We start from the raw sequence: 22,516 nt of genomic DNA, 5'->3' as shown, positions 1-22,516 counted from the left end.
ATATCGTTGCTATATCCAACAATTCCCATATCCACAGCTTCACAAACTCCTGCATTTTTTTATCTGTGAATTTTTCTAACTTTGTAAATTCAATGCATTATACTAGACTAAGACATAAGAAATCTGGGAAGTTGGACAATATTAGTTATATCAGAAAATAACTTAAAACTCTAAGGGGCAAATGTCAAAAGCCCTTGCTTACATTGAATGTGGATTTATAAATTTACAAAAAAGAGAAGAGTCTTGAGAAGACTAATTTTATACACATATATTATATATGATACATATTTATCGATACTTGTAACACAGAAGTCGTGTGTAGTAAAAGACATAAGAGACAGACAAGAGATGAGGCCTTTGGCTCTCAGAAGAAGGTGTATAACAACAAAGCCCCCTACTTAAAAATGTTACGTAGTATCTGGAACAGGGAAGTTATGTTGTTCTCCCTTGTCTCTCAGTTCCTATCCCAGGGCCTGACACAGAGAAGCTTCTAGGAAGTAATGTATAGAATGAGTGAACAGGTATGGGGATGTGTGATGTCTCAGTGTAGCCCTTGGCACACTACAATTCTGAGTTTGGTCACTAGATGGCAGGGCTGACCAGTAATTTCTCTTTGGGACCTAAGAGGAGGATGATCCTCTGGGAACCTGTCCCTCACAGTGGTCCCTTGGAAGCCACACAAAGCAGCCTGAAGGACAGAATCCCCCTCCCACCATCCCATCTCTCTTTAAATAGGGGAGTCAACTGGGGAGCCCAGTGTTCCTGGGTCAGTCTAACCTGGTTACTCTGGGCCTCCCATGAGTCTGTTCCCTCACCGATTGCAGGAAGCTCTCATTCCAGGTCCTTTTTCTCTGTCAGGGGAGTTATTTTCTCAAGGGCTAGGGGTCTCATATGCATAAAACACTCTGGCCTTCCCTCCAACATATTTCTGGTTTTTAAGTATTTTTTCTTATGCCCATGTAACAGCTTAAGGACTGAGACTTACAAGATGAGAGCATTTGCCTAAGTCACAACGCTCAGGTCAGAATGGAGTAGAATCAGGTGTGTGTAAGTCCCCTTCCTTGACCTCCCTCCTGCCTTGGGGGGTTGGGGGCTAGGCACACAAAGGAAAGTGGAGGAGGGGCAGCTGGCATCTAGCTCAGCCATTCCTGGCAAGAACTAGCCTTTCCTTGGCCCTTCTAACGGAGCACATCTTCCTCAACCCCCTCTCCCTCCCATTTTACTGCCCAGCTACTTTCCTCCTCCAGGACTTTCCTATCCAGGACAGTCTCACCTCTTTACCCAACTTCCCATTTCAGAGAAGTGATCATGGGAATTGGTTGGGTTCCCCTGACCTAAGAGGGCTGTTAGTCAGCTTGGGCTGCCTCAGCAAGATATCACTGAATGGGTAGCTTAAACAACAGATATTTATTTTCTCACAGTTCTGGATGCTAGAAGCCCAAGATAAAGATGTAAGCAGAGATGGTTTCTGATGGTTCCTACAAGGCTATAGGTGGCCTGTTGCCTGCTTTCTGTGTCCTCTCATGGGCTTTTCTGTGTGAGTGCACAGAGAGATGCAGCTTCAGAACCCAGAAGCAGCGAGACCCACACCTCTACCCTCCTTGGCTCTCAGGCTCTCCCATGAGTCTTGGCTGGAGGAATCCCTGATGCCACATATGTTGATAAAGGGCGCACTCAGGGCATTTGTGGACTCCCTGTGTACACTGACATGGACATGCAGATACACCTACTGTGCCAGTTACCAAAGGACTCTTGGCTACAGATTTACTCTTCCATATATGCTCTGTGATAAGCCACAAAATTCCTTTAAGCATTTCTCCTTTAAAGTGAGCATGATCAGGAATGTAAATTAAGAAACTAAAAATAGAACTATCATATGACCCAGCAACCCCACTCCTGGGCATATATCTGGAGAAAACCATAATTAGAGAAGATGCATGCACCCCAATGTTCATTGCAGCACTATTTACAATAGCCAAGACATGGAAGCAACCTAAATGTCCATCGACAGAGGAATGGATAAAGAAGATGTGGTACATACATACAATAGAATATTATTCAGCCATAAAAAAGAATGAAATAATGCCATTTGCAGCAACATTGATGAACACAGAGATTATCAGTAAGTGAAGTAAGTCAGACAGAGAAAGACAAATATCATATGATATCACTCATATGTGGAATCTAATTTTTTTTAATGATAGAAATGAACTTATTTACAAAACATAAACAGACTTACAGATATAGAAAACAAACCTATGGTTACCAAAGGGGAAACGTGGAGGGGAGAGATAAACCAGGAGCTTGGGAAGAACATACACACACTACTATATAAAAGATAGACAACCAACAAAGACCTACTGTATATCACAGAGAACTCTACTCAATATCTGGTGATAACCTATATGAGAAAAGAAACTGAAAAAGAATGAATATATGTATATGTATAACTGAATCACTTTGCTGTACACCTGAAACTAATACAACATTGTAAATCAACTATAACCCAATAAAATAAAAAAATAAAATAAAGTGAGCAGGATAAGCTTTCACCATAGAGGGCATTAGAGAGAAGCTGAGAGAAAAAGGGACCCTCACTTTCTCGATGCAGCTTCACTTGAGAATATCCTGGGAGCTCCGTCCTTGCCAAGGCCCAACACACAGTCTCTCCTTGAGTCAATGAGCTTGACCACAATCTTCCTGCAGCCCTCTTGGCAGGGAATCCTGGGCCTCGGGCTTTTTTGCCTGCACAACTGCCCTGATTTCCCCTGTTTGTCACCCTCCCCCAGGTGTGTCTCCCCAAATCCTCCTGAAGCAAAGGCTCTTGGACGAGGACCAGCACCTTCTAGGCCTGCTACACCTGCGCCCCACTCCCCCTGCTAAAATTTGAGGCTCAGCCAGAATATGTGGTCTGCCTAAACTCGGAGTCATGAGCCCAAACCAAGCCTTCAGGTTCCAAATCTCAAACTACCTCTCAGCTGAGGTTGCCCAAGAACACTGCTTCCTACGGGAAGAAGGCTATTGTAACACCATCCTGGAGGCAATGAAGGCCTTGTCTTAAGCAGGACGGTACGATAAGCTGCATGCCGTGCACTCTGAGTGGGGATCAGAAGACGGTATATCACGGCATAGCCAAGGCAGTGTTGTCCTGGTCCACAGATGAAGAAACAGGATCTGAAGGAGACAGAACTTGGCCAAAGTCACACGGCCAGGAAGTGGCAGAGCTGGGATTCCATCCCATTAAAGGAAAGTGATGTAGAGGGGCAGGCAGTCCTCCTACAGGTCAGACAGGCAGCACTGTTGTCTGGTGGAGGTGTGCTGGGAAGGGCCTAAGGTCCAGAACAAATGTGTACAGCAGCCTTATTAGGTGGAGTGCAGACTGGGTAATCAGGGGCTGATGCATGTGGAAAGGGGTTATCTCATGATAGGAAAGGCCTGCTGCAGACTGTGGAGGATGGGAAGAGATTCAGTTGCATCCAGAGCAGCGGCTCAACTTTCAGATTGACTCTCCACCCAGATGTCCACCCCTTTCCAGCTCAGTTCCAGGAAGCTTCCTGACCTCTGGACTAAGTGTTCAATACAAACAAGCACAGTGATCAAAGCCAGAACTTCCAGTGTGACCTGGAGTCAGCTACCTCATTTTACCTCCTCCACTTTGGAGTAGGAACAAGGGGAAAGTCTGGATGCTGAAGAGTAGGGGAGAGAGATAAGCAAGTTTCCAGCAGACTTTTTTAGGCCCTGGATGTCCTAGTCTCTGTCCTTTGCTTTAGGCACGTGGCTCTGTACCATCCTGCAGTTTTTTTCAGGCCCAGGGGATGGGTCAGCAGGAAGTAAGGAAACCAGACCTTCCACAAGCCAAGGACCATCTAGTTGGAGAGGACGTGGAAGGTAATCTCATCCATATTCCTTCTGGTGTTTGGAGGCCTCTACCACACCCTCACCACATGGCTCTGCAACCTCTGTCTGAAGCTCCTGTGACGGGTTCCCTCACCACCCTAAGCTAAAAAGGCATTTGATGACAGCTCTATTAGAAATGTCCAGAATTGAATACATTTTGCTTCACAAAGTTATTGTTCCATCCCTTCTTGATCACTAGCACCTGATTCAAGCCATTTACTCACAAGATACCCATTATACCTCCTACAATAAGTTAACTGGCACCCAGATATTCAAGTCAGAAACTTGTATGCCCAAATTCCTTTTTTCTGCTCACCATTTCACACCCAACCAACTCCCAAGTTCTATTTGTTATACCTTGTAGATGTTTCTCAAATGTATCTAGCTTCTTGATCCAGCTGCCATTACCCTGATTCTGGCCACCATCATCTGCCGTTTAGACGATAGTAAGTACTTCCTTGCAGGTCAGCTTTTTTCCAGTCTTGCTCCCTTCCAACCTTGCTCCACATTTTAGTCAAAACAAGCTTTGAAAAATTCAAATGTGATCATTCCTCTTCTATTGGAATTCCTCTAATGATCCTTGGGAGGAGGTCCAAAGTCTTACACAGTTTATAAGTCATATCATCAATAGGCTTATGCCTTATCTCTCACCATTTGGATCTCACACTGTTAAGACCAACCAGACTGAACAGTACTATCCTTGGGAACCTGGCCTACTTTTCTTCACTTTCAAGCCATTGTACAGACTATTTCCATTGTAAAACTTGGACAAAGCACTGAAGGAAGCAGGGATAATCTTTAGATCACCCACAGCTTCCTTGAGACTCCCTTTGGAAACTTTTTCATGTGAAATAATTTTAATCTCACAGACAAGTTGAAAAAACTAGTAAAGAAAGGTGTCATGTCCTCTTCATCCATCATTCACCGATGGTAGGATCTAACGTACCAGAGTGCAAGTATCAAAACCAGGAAACTGACATTGGAACAATACAACAATAAGATATGGATGTTATTTGAATTGAACTATTTTTTACCTGCATTTTTTTTCTTGGTGTATAGTTCTATGAAATGTTATCGCAATCACAGGTTTGTGCAATCACCACAATTAAGGCACAGAACTATTCCATCACCCACAATGAAACTTTCTTGTGCTATACCTTTATACCTTCCCTGAAGCCCTATTCCCTGCCAACTGCTGCTATGCTCCCCATTATTCAATGTTGCCATTTCGAGAATATTATATGAAAAGAATAATACAGTTTGTAAACTCTTGATATTATATTTATTTTACTTAACATAATGTCCTTGAAATTCATCCAAGTTATTGTATTAATTAAGAGCCTGTTCCTTTTTTTCCTGTGAGTTTTCCATGGTTTATTTATCCATTCACTTGTTGAAGGACAATTGGGTTATTTCCAGTTTTTTTTTTTCTGCTAGTAAAAATGAAGCTTCCAAAATGTGGTATTTACATATAATGGAATATTATTTAAACTTAAAAAGGAAGGATATTCTGATACATGCCGCAATATGGAGGAACCTCGAAGACATTATGCTAAGTGAAATAAGCCTGTCACAAAAAGACAAACCCTATATTATACCACTTATCTAAGACACCTAGAGTAGTCAGATTCATAGAGACAAAAAGTAGAACAGTGGTTACCAAGGATCGGGGGTGGGGGGTTGGAAATGGGGAGTTATTATTTAATGGGTACAGAGTTTCGGTTTGGGATGATGAAAATATTCTGGAGATGGGTAGTGGTGAAGGTTGCACAACAATGTGAATGTACTTAATGTGGCCAAATTGTATACCTACTAATGGTCAAAATGGTAAATTTTATGTTCTTCATATTTTACCACAATAAAAAGTAGAAAAGTAAAGTAAATAGATAGAATATAACATCATGGAGTATAAGTAATATGAAAGAAAATAAAGCAAGTTAAGAGGACAGAGAGTGGGACCACTTAGATAAAGTGATCAACACAGATTTCTCTGAGACAGGAATGTCTCAATAGAAGAGAAACAGCCAGCCAGTGACATGATGGAGGGGACATTCAGGCTGGGAGAAAACCAAGTGTAAAGCCTGAGGCAGGAGTGGTCTTGGTATGTGGAAGGCAGCAAGGGGTGTGCCGTGCTTTCGTGGATGAGCGTGTGTGCACGCCTGCGTGCACGGTTAGTGTGCCCAAGCACGTGAACACATTCACAGGCGCCTCTGCGTTTCTCATTGCAGACAAGAATCTCGACACGATTAACCATGTGAGCCTGCTCATGCTGACTCAGCAATGAGGACTGCCCAAATGATGGCGATTTAAAGGAAGAACTGTGCAGTATTAAAGAAAACAGCCACCCAGCACTGCACCAGAAGCCCCTGGGAAATGCTCCTAAGCAGAGTTTAGTGCAGTTCTAAGAAGACTTATTAATCTGGGGTTGAAGGTCAGACCCATACTGTCCTTGTTTACAAGCCTGATTGGACCTTGCGTTACTGAGTCCAGCCTCCTCCCTCCACCTAAGGCACCTGCCGGCACCCTGCTGGAGGGCCAGTTTCCTCATGACTGTATCCCTGCTTTGCAGAAGCCATGGTAAGTCCTTTCTGGTGAATGGATCTGGGGTCCTGGATCAAATGTCTAGGGATTTGACTTGATCTTGGAGGCCTAGAAAAGACTTTCTAGGGTGTGTGGGGAGATGGCAGGCAGAAGCCATGCTGGAGGTATCTCTTTCTCTGCTTACCCTGGGGTATCTGTGACTTTCCCGGATTCACCTGACCATTTGCAAATGAGACTGTGCCTTTGTTTTCAAAGGGAGCCGAGAAGGATTAGACCCTTGATGCTGGGCTGCTGAGGTTTCCTGGGGGAGAGACAGCTGGAAGAGGACTTTGAAGGACATAAAATGTCAGGCTTGAGAAATGAGTAGGGTATTCAAGGAAGGTGTTCTAATTGCCAGTGGTTTTGACTCACAGGACACACAGAATACCTGCCAGGAAGTAGAGAGGGATCTGGCACCCTGCCTGGGTCAAGATAGTGAGAAATTTCCAGAGAAAATTCTCTCCCTGGCAAGTCTCTCTTACAGTGGGAAATAAAACATCAAGAGGAAACAAACTCAACTTAACTCTGGCCAGGTTAGTAACTAGCAGTGACTCTTCCTCTCTAGATCATCAGCCTGCAGCTTAGTGAGTGCCACTGAGTAGATGTTGGTTAATCGGCACTGAGGGCAATGGACTGTCCAGGTATAAGGATGGGATGCAGGTGGCAGATGGGCCCAAATGTGAAAGGTGAGACAGAGAGAGCTGGGTCTCCATTCACGTTCACTCCGCAAGTCAGCAGGCATGAGTGAGCTGGCAATGTTATGCCTATCTGCTCTCACAAAGGACACAGAGAGCACACTCCTAGCCTTTTAGCAGTAACACTAGAGGCCAGGCACTGGTAACCCCTTCTCCCCGACAATGCAAGTTGAAGTAGTAATACAACGTCACAGGAGGATTTACTTTTCCAAATCCCCAATCTGGAGGGCAGGAATGGGTCATCCATCTCTATATCACCTGTGCCCAGTATAGGTTATAGGAAAAAGGGCAGGTTCAGTAAATATGTGTTGATTAACTGAACAGGATGAGATAATCTTCCTTGATTTTTCCCACACCAAGGTGAGGACCATGTCACTGTTTCCATCACTCCCTCTGCTTCTCCTGATTGTGGTGACAGCATTGTGTACAGAAACAGAAAACTGTGAGAATGTACAAAAGACCTGCCCTGTGATTGCCTGTGGTTCTCCAGGAATCAACGGCCTCCCAGGCAAAGATAGGCATTATGGTGCGAAGGGAGAAAAGGGAGAACCAGGTACAGTTTGGGCTGTTCTATCTCTGTGACTCTTTATCTTCCAAAGGAAACTGCCTGGAGATGTGAGGAGGATAATGTCATATTCATGTAGCTTGTATTTCTCTCAACTACAAATTATAATTCAAAAGAGAGATACAGCTCTGACTCTGGCATCCCAAACTTCCACACAGGAACTGGTGACACGTGGTGGTCCTGCCGGCTCAGGAAGTTGACCCTCAAGGCAGACCATCCCATGGGACACAGGAGGCTTTCCTTCTATGGTCATTAGAAAGAGCGGTTCAGAATGTGAGCCCTGGATCAGTGTCTCCCTCCTCCTGGGAGGGGATTGGGCAACATGCTTTTGGAGAAATAGAGCAGGAACGCAAATACTGTCATGTTTCCTTGGTCCTCCAACAGGTCAAGGACTCACAGGCTTTCAGGGCCCTCCCGGAAAGGTAGGGCCTCAAGGAATGCCAGGGCCACCTGGGTTACCAGGACAAGTGGGCCAAAAAGGAGACCCTGGAGATGATTTGGGTAAGGAATTTACTTCAGCAAGGTCTAGGCTGAAGGCCCCCAGCGTCTGGCAACTCTGAGTACCATGTGGGAGATGCCCCTTCTCCTGCTGCTTCCTGGGAAGATGCCCAACCCTGCTTCCTCACCCAGCAGCCTCTAGCTTCCCTAGGTTACTTAGAGCCTCAAGGGGTTCCTATTAATGCCTGAATACAGACTCATAAACCCTTCAGAGCCAAACCCTCATCAGGTGCCTCCTGGAGGAGCTAAGCCTAGGCTCTCCTTCAGCTGAAACAATTCAATGTGAGGCTCTGGTCCAAAAGGGATAAAGTAGGTTATCTATGTGTTGGGCTTGTTATGCCTATTTTCACAACAATGGTAGATACATGGTATGCCAGTTATCTCTTATCTCATGAGAAACAAACAAAACACAGCCATTTATTTAAATCACGAATCTATGAATCAAGTGATTTCTTTGCTGGTCTCAGCTGGACTCACTCATGTGTCTGTGGTCAACTGATGGCCAATGGTCTCACTTACATGTCTGGCTGTTGTTTGGCCATCAGCTGGAGTGATGAGCGTAGCTGAGCCAGATCTCATCCTCCAATTGACTCACCTGGGCTTATTCACATAGAGATGATTACAGGATTTCCAAAAGAAGAAAGAACAGAAGCCTTAAGGCCTCCTGAAGGCTTAGGACACATACATTATTGCTTCTGCCATATTCCATTGGTCAAAACAAGTTACAAGGCCCTCTCAGATTCAAGGAGTGGGGAAATAAACTCCATTTCTTAATGAGAGAAGCTGTACCACACTGAGGTCATTTTTGCCATCTACTACACATAGCTTGCCTCATGCCCTCCCCTCTTGGATAATGGGCAACTCACAAAAATCCTGGTTTACTGATTAACTGAACAAAATCAGGGAAAAACAAAACAAAAAGCAACAACAACAAAACTTCCCCAAAGACAAAACCCTGCAATCTTTATAGTCAATATTCACCAGCTCATAATAATTCCTCAAGTATTTTATTCCACAAGTTTACCCATGATAGAGCTATTTGTTTGGGGAAAAAACCAATTAGTGAATAGCTTGGCGCGTGGAGTGCTATAATACTCGGTCAACGGGGAGTGTATGTATGTGCGTGTGGGTGTGTATGCATGTACAGAGTGTCTTTACATACATTCAACAGATGAGTGATGTTTTGGGCTGGATGGAAACAGAGATACTTTTCCTTCTTTATGCTTCTTTATGCTTAAAATATTTTTCCTTTTTCTTCAAAGAGCAAATATCAGTATAAAAGAAACTTTTATCTTGATTTTTTTTTTTTTTTAGTTTGAAAAGGTACCCTACCCCCTTGTAGTTCTTAGATGCCTTTTCAACAATGCTCTTTCACTTTGTTTTAATTTTCTAGGTAACTATATTAGCCAGGCTACTTCAGAAAGAGCAGCTCTGCGATCAGAACTGGACCAGCTCAAAAAATGTAAGCCTTCTCTCTTACTTTTCAGGCAGCTTGAAGTTTGGGAAAGTGGAAAGCAACAAATATTTATTGAATACATGTAATTTTCTAGTACCTGGATAGGTGTTTTTCATATTCTGACCTCATGAAATCCTCACAACAACCTTTTGGTAGAAACGGAAGCAAAGGAAAATTACATAATTTGCTCAAATGCACAGAGCTAATAAGTGGCAGAGACAGTTTATAAATTGAAGTCAGTCTGATACCAGAGACCCTGATCCTTTATCTTTACTATCAGTGTACATATGTGTCACTGAAAATGGGACCTATGCCTCTTTCCCTTTGTTATGCTGTTGCTGAGAACTGGCAATGAGGCTAACCTGTTTCCTGGCCTAGGACAAATATTCTCAGACATTTAAATTTATTTTTAAGTTAATATTGGGGTAAAACTTAGAATTCCAATTATATGTATTCTAGAACTCTGGTCCAAAAAGCCAAAGGCCTTTGTTCCATTCTGTTTCTTCAGATTAGGGCTGCTAGATTTAACAAAGAAAAATATAGGACACCCAGTTAAACTTGAATTTCAGGTAAACAACAATTAATTTTTTTTTAGTATAAGTATGTCCTAAAAATTGCATGTGAGACACCTATACTAAAAAAATTTCATTGTTTATCTATAATTCAAATATAACTGGACATATTGTATTTTATGTGGCAACGCTACTGTTGAAGGCTTTGTCCAGAAAAATATCTTGAGCTGGACTTAGAGACAAGCCAGTGTCACCTATATTTTCCCATTTTAGGGCTGATCTTCTCTTAGGGCAAAAAAGTTGGCAAAAAGTTTTATTTTACCAATGGTGAAAAAATGACCTTTGATGAAGTGAAGACTCTCTGTGCCCAGTTCCAGGCCTCTGTGGCCATTCCTACTAATGCTGAAGAAAACAAGGCCATCCAGGATATAGCCAGTGGAGGGGCCTTCCTGGGCATCACATATGAGGAGACTGATGGCCAGTCTGTGGATCTGACAGGAAAGAGGGTGACCTACCAAAATTGGCATGATGGTAAGCCCAATAACGCTGGTTCTGAGGAACATTGTGTGACACTCCTGGTGGACGGCACGTGGAATGACATCACCTGTTCTGCCTCCTTTTTGGCTGTCTGCAAATACTCTGCCTGAGGGAGCGTGACCCTCAGGCTCTCCTGTCCCTTTGCTCATCTCACAGGTTGACAGTCTGGTTTGAAAGATAAATCTATATCAATTTCCCATACCCAGTATTGAGTTGCCCCTTTGAGGGGAATCAGAGACAATGAGAAGAATGGATTGAGAATGATGAGATGTGGGAGTGAAAAGTGAGAAGAGACTGATAGTGGCCTAAGAGTTTCTGGTTCAGACTCAATCACTAATAATAATCACTAACAACAATAACTACAAAATAATAATAGTAATAATAGCAGCAGCAGTACTAGTAGTACTAAGAACAAATTTTTAAATGTTTACTATGAGTTAGGCCCTACATTATGTGTAGTACATTAACTATCTAATTTAATTAGGCTGCTAATTTTTGTTTGAGTAGTGTTATCTAAGGTACAAAACTAAAATGGATTTATTTTTCCCTTTACTCTAAACACTTGTGTTCTGTTGAGCCTTTCTTTCTCTTTGGGGCGAGAGCTCCCCTAAATGACATCTTCCCAGCCTAATTCCATAGCTTTTCTGCCAGTCTCAGGTATTAATAGGATCGATCCCTGATCAGGGAACTAGATCCCACATGCCACACTAAGAGTTTGCATGCCACAACTAAAGATCCTGCATGCTGCAACTAAAGATCCCACGTGCTGCAACTAAAAAAAAAAAGAGATCCCGTATGCCACAACAAAGATTCCTCACACAGCAACGAAGATCCCATGTGTTGCACCTAAGACCCGTCGCAGCCAAATAAATAAATCAATAAAATAAATATTAAAAAAAAAAAGAGAATACATCTGAGAGGACCCTTAGTCCTACCTTCTCTCTGCCCGCTGCCTGACTCTTTCTTTACTATGTTTACAGGAAAGATAGCATTTAGATAATATAAAAAATATGTTCAGACTTCTTGTTTCAGCTCCAACATGTTATGGATTTGAAAGTCAAACCCCCCATTCTCACAACAGCAAAAAAAGCTAAACAAACTTAAAATAAATGACTTTTCTTAGACCCTTCAGAGAATTGAGTTCACAAGGCAAACTGTCTAAAGATGAAGTCCCTATCCCCCTGTAGTAATTCAAGACTGAAAAATTTACTTTAATTTTTCCTGATGATCCCATTTTTCATTTTCTGATTCTGCTCAGGCTGAGCCAGAAGGGTGTCACTGACATCTTGTGGAGCCTGAGCCCTTCTTCAGCAGCCCAGCCTAGCCCACCTGCCCTTTAAGTGGATGTGGCTCCTCCAGCCCCTGTAAGTCAGGACTGGGGACACTCCAAACCGCCCCCCCACCCCCACTCCACAATTCCATGCTTTGAGGGGTTGGAATGACTTATAAAAAGGTCACAAGCCACATCCATGAATATGAAAGAACTCCACATAGAAGCAGTAACTAGAGGCAGAAGCATACAAAAAACAGAAAAGAAAAACCCTCTCAAACCCATTTTCACCATGGTGACACTCAATCAGTGACAGTGCTTAGGCCACACTGAATCTAAACACATTTGGGGAAATTTTCCCATTTTTCAGTCATTTTTATCAGAGTTCCTATTTCTCAGGGACAAATCAGCTTCAAATACTGCCTTTTCTCTCAGTGAGTGGCTTTTGAGATGCTGTAACATTTGAGAAAAGTTAACATGTTAGGTCCTGAGATCCTAGCCTTTACTTTCCTGTGACCACACCCTCCCTGTATAACCCTTCACCCATATTTGAAATCTCCTAATCTCAACTTTCTATTTTCAGTGCAAAATGTGGCATGGGGTCTTTCCGTGAGCAGCCTCCACTCTCTCTAGAGGGCAGGACATCCCACACAAAACATGGGGCAACCCTCCCAGTAGAGTTCATGGCTTCATCCTTAGATACAATGGCCTCCTTTCTCTCAGTTCCCACCTTGCAGATCCCATACCTACCACAGCCCGGTGCCTTGGAGCCACTGCTGCTCCCTCCCCTTCCATTATGCTCTAAGCCTGTGAAGCCTGTCACCTTGATGAGGCTCCCTTGAGTCCATGTTGGTGTCTGCTGCACAATTATTCTCAGGGACCTGAACTGTTACTGCCGCTGCGGAGGCTTCTGAAGCCTGTGCTTCCAGGGCCCTTGGGGAGGACGTGCAAGCTTTCTGCTGTGGGATCTCTCCAAATCTGCTGTCTTGCAGCTTATCAAAGCCTCATTTGACATCAGAAATGTTCTTTTCTGTCATACTGTTTTCTGTTTGCATTTCTTCTCTCTCTCTCTTTCCCTCTCTCTTTCTTTCCCTCATCTCCCTCTCTCTTGTTTAAGTTTTATTGCATAATACCTGAAAAGAATCCTGGTTTATACTGAACAGATACTCTTTGTGACTTGGGGTTAGGCAAAGTTTCTTAGAAAGATCAGAGAAATCAATAATCATTAAAGGAAAACATGATAAATTCCATCTCATCAAAATTAAAGGTTGATTTAATTTCTCAAAAATTAAGAAAACATATAAGTACAGCATGGCCTGGAGAAAATATTTGCAAAACATATATCTCAAAGAATACCCAGAAACAACTCCTACAACTCAATAATGAAAAAAACAAAAATGGCGGGGTGCTCAGGGACCAAAGGGTAAGAAATGAAGCCAAGGGCAGGATGTTCTTTGTGTCCTCAGCCAGTGATTCCCATTCCCTCATGTTGTGAGTTGAACTGTGTCCCCCAAAAAGACATGTTCAAGTCCTAACCCCCAGACCTATGTATGTAACCTTATTTGGAAAATAGGTCTTTGCTGATGTAATAAAGTTAGGATGAGGCAATACTTGATTAGGGTGGGCCCCAATCCACTGACTAGTGTCTTCATAAGAAGAGGAAATTTGGGGCACAGAGAAACGGACACACACAAGGGAGAATGTCATGTGTCAAGCGGGATAGAGCGATACATCTACAAGCTAAAGAATGCCAAGGATTGCTAACAACCATTAGAAACTAGAAAAGAGGCAAGAAAGAGATTCTTCCTCAGCACCTACAGAAGGAACCAGTCCTACCAATGCCTTGATTTCAGACTTCTAGCCTCTAGAACTGTGAGAGAAGAAATTTCTGTTGTTTTAAGCTACCCAGTTTATGTAATTTATTATGGCAACCCTAGGAAACTAATACACTTAGCAACTCAGGATACTTCTAGTGTCAACATGACAGTAGACTAGAGTGTTACCTGGTGAACGGCATCCTGAGTTTCAATCTTCTGGTGAGAGAGAGGGAGGGAGGGACAGAGAGAAAGAGAGAGAGAGAGAAACACTGAGATATTCAGTGAGCTATTTATCTTTGTCATATGGCAGGAGACTCTGTTAGATGCTTTCCAGGACCTCTAGAAACAGTCACCCCTGGGCCTGGGCTCACAGGTCTGACCACAGTCAGGGTACCTCCCTACCTGGGGATTCATGAGAAGGGAGTGGGCTACTGGAGACCATGTGATTCAAGGGCTAGGACCTGCCAGCGCCCACCAGGATAATGGTGGCTTTGACTTTGACCCCACATGAGGATGTTTTCATAGAACTAAAGGTCTGGACAAGAAGCTGCGGGTCACCCTCAGGAAAACCTTAGGCTTTTAACAAGAGGTGAAGGGAAGCCCTGGGGTCCAGGGAGTCCATGTAGCCCACAGCAGGACTCGATCACTTCAAACAGAGTAATTAGTGGGGAGTCGGCTGGGAGAGGACCAGGAAAGAGCCAGAGGTGTTCACAGCTTGGATGCCACATAATTTAAATCTTTATAAAGGATAGAATCAGGAAGGGACAAAAAGTGAAAAAAAAAATCGATCTCAGCAGAGGTAGAAGAGGTTTCTGAGCACCTATTATGTATCACGTTTTGTCCTCAGGAGGTTTGTACCATGTCCTCACATAACATTACTTTACAGATGAGGAAGAGAGAATCTGATGGGTTGGGATACTTGCAGAAGGCACACAGTTACTATGATGTAGCTTTAGGAAGCTGCAAATTCAGAGCTTACTCCAAACTCATTTCATCAAGCATATTCTCCATGTTATTTCATACCCCAGGGTCACAAATAGATTCAGATGACTACTCTCATTTTTTTAATCCCAGTTTCTGGTCAGTCCTATGTTGTAGACAGGACCTTCCTTTCAGAGCTCTCTCTACAGGGTCTTCTATTTCATGTCCCACTCAATTTAGCATCACTCAGAGATGCCAAAAGAGGAGTCACAGAAGACACTGATGAGGACAGGTGGCCAAACTCACAAGGAAAGACAGCATGACACACACAAAAGATGACCAGGCAGACCCCTATACACACACACACCCAAGAAATACTCAAGGAGACAAACACACATATACAACAAACATGCATACACATACACACATAGATGCATAGACACCCACAGACCCTGATCAAAACCCAAAGTTTGGGCCCTGTGTTCTCCAGCTCTGACCTTGCAGGATTACATGGTCATGGTGGGAAATAGGGCCTCTGTCAGCAAGAGACAGTTGTTTGGCAGCCCAGTGAGAACTGTGTGTCCATGTTGGTACTACCATTGCCACCTTGTGAACGTAGAGGAGAACACAGACATCATCAGCTTCTTGAAGAAGGTTAACACTCATACTTACTTGGGACTGAGAGTGGAGTGGCCCCACATCCAGAAAGTTCCTCAACATGGTTGGGACCCATGTGCACCGCATCATTTGGTACCCAGCAGTGCCTGATGGAAGGAGAAGAGAAAAGTGTGTGGAGATTTGTCATGAAAGGACATAAACTGTGTGTAGTCCCATCTTACTCTCTTTGAGTTCCACATGTATCAGGAGGGTCAAGATAGTTAATGTTTGTCCTGAGAAGGGACTCTCTCAGGCCCTCCCTCAGGGCACCAAAATCTGAATGGTAATTTTCAGTTTGAGTCCACTTAGTCTGGACAATTTCATGTGATAAGTAATGAAGTGAGCTGAATTATGGCCCTCAAAGATATATCCATGCCCTAATCCTTGGAACCTGAGAATGTTACCTTATATGGCAAAAGAGTGAATAGTACCTCATATGTGATGTGACTAAGTTAAAGCTCTTGAGAGGAGATCATCTTGCATTTTCTGGATAGGCTCTACATGTAATCACATGTATCCTTATAAGAGAAAAACAGAGGGAGTTTGAAGACAGACATCCAGAGGAGAAGACACACAGAAGAAGAAGAAGCAACATGTCCACAGAGCAGAGATTACAGTCTGCAGCCACGAACCAATGAATGTCTGCAGCCACCAGAAGTTAGAAGACACATGGAACACATTCTCCACTAGAGCCTCTGAAATGACTGCAGACCTACAGACACCTTCATTTCAGGCTTCTGGACTCAAGAAATGTGAGCAAATAAATTTCTTTTAAGCAATCTGGCTTGTATTATAATATTTCTATGCATGGGAGGATTTCCTCAGGCAGGACTGGGTGAAGAAACTACAGAATTCTGAAGAATGCATGAGGCCTGTCCCTGGGACATCTCTACACAGTGACCACCAGCAGCAGTGACCCCCCTCTAAAGGCTGCCTGTGAGCTCTAAGGCAACTTCCAGTCCCTCTTCTCTCAGGAGCCATGAGGTCACCTTGGAATGGAGAGATGAGGGCAGGAAGCCTTGAGCTTGTGAGCACAGGAATTCTCTCATTCCTGGAGGCCTTCAGCCAGCTGATTCTTTTCTGTGCCCTCTACCATTCTTGTCCACTCATATATCTACCCTGAAACGTGGCCTTCTTGATAATGGTCCCTTAACCTCTGTACCTGCTTATGTCCACACTTAGTTCCAGGTCTTCAACAACAGCATCTTTATCAACTGTATTAGCATGGATGGTTTGTTTCCCTCTTATGTTTGCAATATTTTGATTTTGATCCTGCTCCCCTGCCAAGAGTGGTTTCTCTCCCCACTTTTGTTAACCCAGCAGCTTAGCCAGCATCTCCATTCCTGTCTATGCTGTGGTCTTCATCAGAGGTCTCAGCTATGGAGTGGCCACGGGAAGAATAAAGAACACACCCATTATACTCATTAATGAAGAGGTAACTTGTAAGGTGGGGGCTGAAAATGGATACAAATGTGTGTGCACACATACACACACACACACACACATACACTGACACACACACATCTCTTGCCACATTTGGCAGAAAAATATTCCAATTGAAATTTCTTACATAACATTATTAAGCTTCCCTTTCTGATTCTGAACCAGCAACATTAGAAGGGATATTTTTGAGTGAAATCAACAAATATTCCAGTAGCAGCAGAGCCAGGCCACACTTCTCAGTACAGTCCAGAGCTGGCACTCAGGTACTGACAATGTGGGCATTAGGGTATCCTGCCTGGGTGTAGAGCATCCTGATACTGTTAATATGCAAGCAGGGACTAGAACATCTTATATATGACTGAAACAGAGCACTGGATGTTTGAATTGTTAAAAGTAAACTGAGACAAATGACATTTTATGAGTTTATTTGAGCAAACATTGATTTGAATAGGGTAGCACCAAACCGAAAGTAGTTAAGAATGCTCAGTTGACAGAACGTAGGGGAAAGGCTTTTTTAAAGAAGATGTAGAAGCAAAGCAAATAAATTATTTGATTGGCTACAGCCTAAGAAGTTGGTTATTTGGGAAAGCCTAGTTGGCTGCTTGTTACTGGTTATTCTTAAGTTTTGTTTTCTTGGATTCAAGTGCAATGACCTTTTCTTAGGTTTTGGTTTGCTTATGTAGGCTGCCGAAGCATTACAGCCATCCCAGTCCAATTCCCTCCTTGTTTAATTACTTTAACTATACTTACCAAAACTAAAAATGATTTTGTTTTAATCAAAATCCTACATGGAAAACAAATATATACCAGAAGTTAAGGAGTAATTTCATCAGAAAATGATGATTTCATTTTGGATTTGGAAAGCTAAAATTTATAGCTTTATAAAACATGAGACAGAGTACTCCAATAAACTTAAAAAGTTTGAAATCCAAAGTTATTAATGATAGTTACCATCTTATGTCAGCTTCTAGCATTCAATTTACTTTAAAAAAAATATCTGTCGAGATACATCAGAAATACATCTACACGTGGAACAACTGCAGAATACCCACTGAACGCTGGCAGAAGACCTCAGACCCCACAAAAGGCAAGAAACTCCCCTCGTACCTGGGTAGGGCGAAAGAAAGAAGAAAAAACAGAGACAAAAGAATAAGGACGGGACCTGCACCAGTGGGAGGGAGCTGTGAAGGAGGAAAGGTTTCCACACACTAGGAAGGGCCTTTGTGGGTGGAGACTGCTGGTGGCGGAGGGGGGAGCTCCGGAGCCACGGATGAGAGCGCAGCAACAGGGGTGCGGAGGGCAAAGCGGTGAGATTCCCGCACAGAGGATCGGTGCCGACCGGCACTCACCAGGCACTCACCAGCCCGAGAGGCTTGCCTGCTCACCCGCCGGGACGGGCGGGGGCTGGGAGCTGAGGCTTGGGCTTCGGAGGTCGGATCGCAGGGAGAGGACTGGGGTTGGCGGTGTGAACACAGCCTGCAGGGGGTTAGTGCACCATGCCCTACCATTGCCACCTTGTGAACGTAGAGGAGAACACAGACATCATCAGCTTCTTGAAGAAGGTTAACACTCATACTTACTTGGGACTGTAAGGAGGGAGTCCGGGAAAAAAGTCTGCACCTGCCGAAGAGGCAAGAGACTTTTTCTTGCCTGTTTGTTTCCTGGTGCGCGAAGAGAGGATTAAGAGCGCTGCTTAAAGGAGCTCCAGAGACGGGCGTGAGCCCGGAGCCGCGGCTATCAGTGCGGACCCCAGAGACGGGCATGAGATGCTAAGGCTGCTGTTGCTGCCACCAAGAAGCCTGTGAGCAAGCACAGGTCACTATCCACACCTCCCCTCTCGGGAGCCTGTGCAGCCCGCCACTGCCAGGGTCCCGGGATCCAGTGTCAACTTCCCCGGGAGAACGCACGGCGCGCCTCAGGCTGGTGCAATGTCACACCGGCCTCTGCCGCCACAGGCACGCTCCACATCCGTACCCCTCCCTCCCCCCGGCCTGAGTGAGCCAGAGCCCCCGAATCAGCGGCTCCTTTAACCCCATCCTGTCTGAGCGAAGAACAGACGCCCTCAGGCGACCTACACGCACAGGCGGGGCCAAATCCAAAGCTGATCCCCGGGAGCTGTGCGAACAAAGAAGAGAAAGGGATATCTCTCCCAACAGCCTCAGGAGCAGCAGATTAAATATCCACAATCAACTTGATGTACCCTGCATCTGTGGAATACATGAATAGACAACGAATTATCCCAAACTGAGGTGGACTTTGGGAGCAAAATATATTATTTTTTTCCCCTTTTCCTCTTTTTGTGAGTGTGTACGTGTGTGCTTCTGTGTGAGATTTTGTCTGTATAGCTTTGCTTTCACCATTTGTCCTAGGGTTCTGTCCGTCCGTTTTTTTGTTTGTATTTTTGTTTTTACTTTTTAATTTTTTTCTTAATAATTATTGTTTATTGTAATAACTTTATTTTATCTTACTTTATTTTATTTTATCCTCTATCTTTCTTTCTTTCTATTTTTTCTCCCTTTTATTCTGAGCCGTGTGGATGAAAGGCTCTTGGTGCTCCAACCAAGAGTCAGGGCTCTGCCTCTGACGTGGGAGAGCCAACTTCAGGACACTGGTCCACAAGAGACCTCCCAGCTCCACGCAATATCAAACGGGGAAAATCTCCCAGAGAGCTCCATCTCAACACCAACACCCAGCTTCCCTCAACGACCAGCAAGCTACAGTGCTGGACACCCTATGCCAAACAACTAGCAAGACAGGAACACAACCCCACCCATTAGCGGAGAGGCTGCCTAAAATCATAATAAGGCCACAGACACCCCAAAACACACCACCAGACGTGGAAGTGCCCAACAGAAAGACAAGATCCAGCCTCATCCACCAGAACACAGGCACTAGTCCCCTCTACCAGGAAGCCTACACAACCCACTGAACCTGAACTAACTTTAGCCACTGGGAACAGACACCAAAAACAATGGGAACTATGAACCTGCAGCCTGCAAAAAGGAGAGCCCAAACACAGTAAGATAAGCAAAATGAGAAGACAGAAAAACACACAGCCGACGAAGGAGCAAGGTAAAAACCCACCAGACCTAACAAATGAAGAAGAAATAGGCAGTCTACCTGAAAAAGAATTCAGAATAATGATAGTAAGGATGATCCAAAATCTTGGAAATAGAATAGACAAAATACAAGAAACATTTAACAAGGACCTAGAAGAGCTAAAGATGAAACAAACAACAATGAACAACACAATAAATGAAATGAAAAATTCTCTAGATGGGATCAATAGCAGAATAACTGAGGCAGAAGAACGGATAAGTGACCTGGAAGATAAAATAGTGGAAATAACTACTGCAGAGCAGAATAAAGAAAAAAGAATGAAAAGAACTGAGGATAGTCTCAGAGACCTCTGGAACAACATTAAACACACCAACATTCGAATTATAGGGGTTCTAGAAGAAGAAGAGAAAAAGAAAGGGACTAAGAAAATATTTGAAGAGATTATAGTTGAAAACTTCCCTAATATGGGAAAGGAAATAGTTAATCAAGTCCAGGAAGCAGAGTCCCATACAGGATAAATCCAAGGAGCAATACTCCAAGACACATATGAATGGAACTGTCAAAAATTAAATACAAAGAAAGCATATTAAAAGCAGCAAGGGAAAAACAACAAATAACACACAAGGGAATCCCCATAAGGTTAACAGCTGATCTTTCAGCAGAAACTCTGCAAGCCAGAAGGGACTGACAGGACATATTTAAAGTGATGAAGGAGAAAAACCTGCAACCAAGATTACTCTACCCAGCAAGGATCTCATTCAGATTTGATGGAGAAATTAAAACCTTTAAAGAAAAGCAAAAGCTGAGAGAGTTGAGCACCACCAACCCAGCTTTACAACGAATGCTAAAGGAACTTCTCTAGATAAGAAACACAGGAGAAGGAAAAGACCTACAATAACAAACCCAAAACAATTTAGAAAATGGGAATAGGAACATACATATTGATAATTACCTTAAATGCAAATGGACTAAATGCTCCCACCAAAAGACACACTAGCTGAATGGATACAAAAACAAGACCCATATATATGCTGTCTACAAGAGACCCACTTCAGACCTAGAGACACAGACTGAAACTAAGGCGATGGAAAAAGATATTCCATGCAAATGGAAAAAAAAATAAAGCTGGAGTAGCAATTCTCATATCAGACAAAACAGACTTTAAAATAAAGACTATTAGAAGAGACAAAGAAGGACACTACATAATGATCAAGGGACTGATCCAAGAAGAAGATATAACAATTGTGAATATTTATGCACCCAACAGAGGAGCACCTTATTACATAAGGCAAATACTAACAGCCATAAAAGGGAAAATCGACAGTAACACATTCATAGTAGGGGACGTTAACACCCCACTTTCACCAATGGACAGATCATCCAAAATGAAAATAAATAAGGGAACACAAGTTTTAAATGATACATTAAACAGGATGAACTTAACTGATATTTATAGGACACTCTATCCAAAAACAACAGAATACACATTTTTCTCAAGTGCTCATGGAACATTCTCCAGGATAGATCATATCTTGGGTCACAAATCAAGCCTTGGTAAATTTAAGAAAATTGAAATTGTATCAAGTATCTTTTCCAACCACAACACTATGAGACTAGATATCAATTACAGGAAAAGTTCTGTAAAAAACCCAAACACGTGGAGGCTAAACAATACACTACTTAATAACCAAGTGATCACTGAAGAAATCAAAGAGGAAATCAAAAAATACCTAGAAACAAATGACAATGGAGACACGATGACCCAAAACCTATGGGATGCAGCAAAAGCAGTTCTAAGAGGGAAGTTTATAGCAATACAAGCCCACCTTAAGAAACAGGAAACACCTCAAATAAACAACCTAACCTTGCACCTAAAGCAATTAGAGAAAGAAGAACAAGAAAACCCCAAAGTTAGCAGAAGGAAAGAGATAAAGATCAGATCAGAAATAAATGAAAAAGAAATGAAGGAAACGATAGCAAAGATCAATAAAACTAAAAGCTGGTTCTTTGAGAAGATAAACAATATAGATAAACCATTAGCCAGACTCATCAAGAAAAAAAGGGAGAAGACTCAAATCAATAGAATGAGAAATGAAAAAGGAGAAGTAACAACTGACACTGCATAAATACAAAAGATCATGAGAGATTACTACAAGCAACTCTATGCCAGTAAAATGGACAACCTGGAAGAAATGGTCAAATTCTTAGAAATGCACAACCTGCCGAGACTGAATCAGGAAGAAACAGAAAATATGAACAGACCAATCACAAGCACTGAAATTGAAACTGTGATTAAAAATCTGCCAACAAACAAAAGCCCAGGACCAGATGGCTTCACAGGCGAATTCTATCAAACATTTACAGAAGTGCTAACACCTATCCTTCTCAAACTCTTCCACAATATAGCAGAGGGAGGAACACTCCCAAATTCACTCTACGAGGCCACCATCACCTTGATACCAAAACCAGACAAGAATGTCACAAAGAAAGAAAACTACAGGCCAATATCACTGATGAACATAGATGCAAAAATCCTAAATAAAATACTAGCAAACAGAATCCAACAGCATATTAAAAGGATCATACACCATGATCAAGTGGGGTTTAT

At 43.0% G+C, this 22,516-nt stretch overlaps 1 protein-coding gene across 1 annotated transcript; it reads left to right on the top strand.

The window, feature by feature from the left end:
• The first annotated feature begins 7,541 nt into the window (after positions 1 to 7,541).
• MBL2 (mannose binding lectin 2) lies at positions 7,542 to 10,850 on the top strand. The gene is given in 4 exon segments (XM_030865558.2): positions 7,542 to 7,725; positions 8,122 to 8,238; positions 9,629 to 9,697; positions 10,477 to 10,850. Coding segments are annotated over 4 exon segments (744 nt in total).
• The last annotated feature ends 11,666 nt before the right edge of the window (positions 10,851 to 22,516 follow it).

Source organism: Globicephala melas, chromosome 16 (genome assembly GCF_963455315.2).
Source record: "Globicephala melas chromosome 16, mGloMel1.2, whole genome shotgun sequence".
Taxonomy (NCBI): domain Eukaryota; kingdom Metazoa; phylum Chordata; class Mammalia; order Artiodactyla; family Delphinidae; genus Globicephala; species Globicephala melas.
This window is presented reverse-complemented; position numbering and strand designations above follow the sequence as displayed.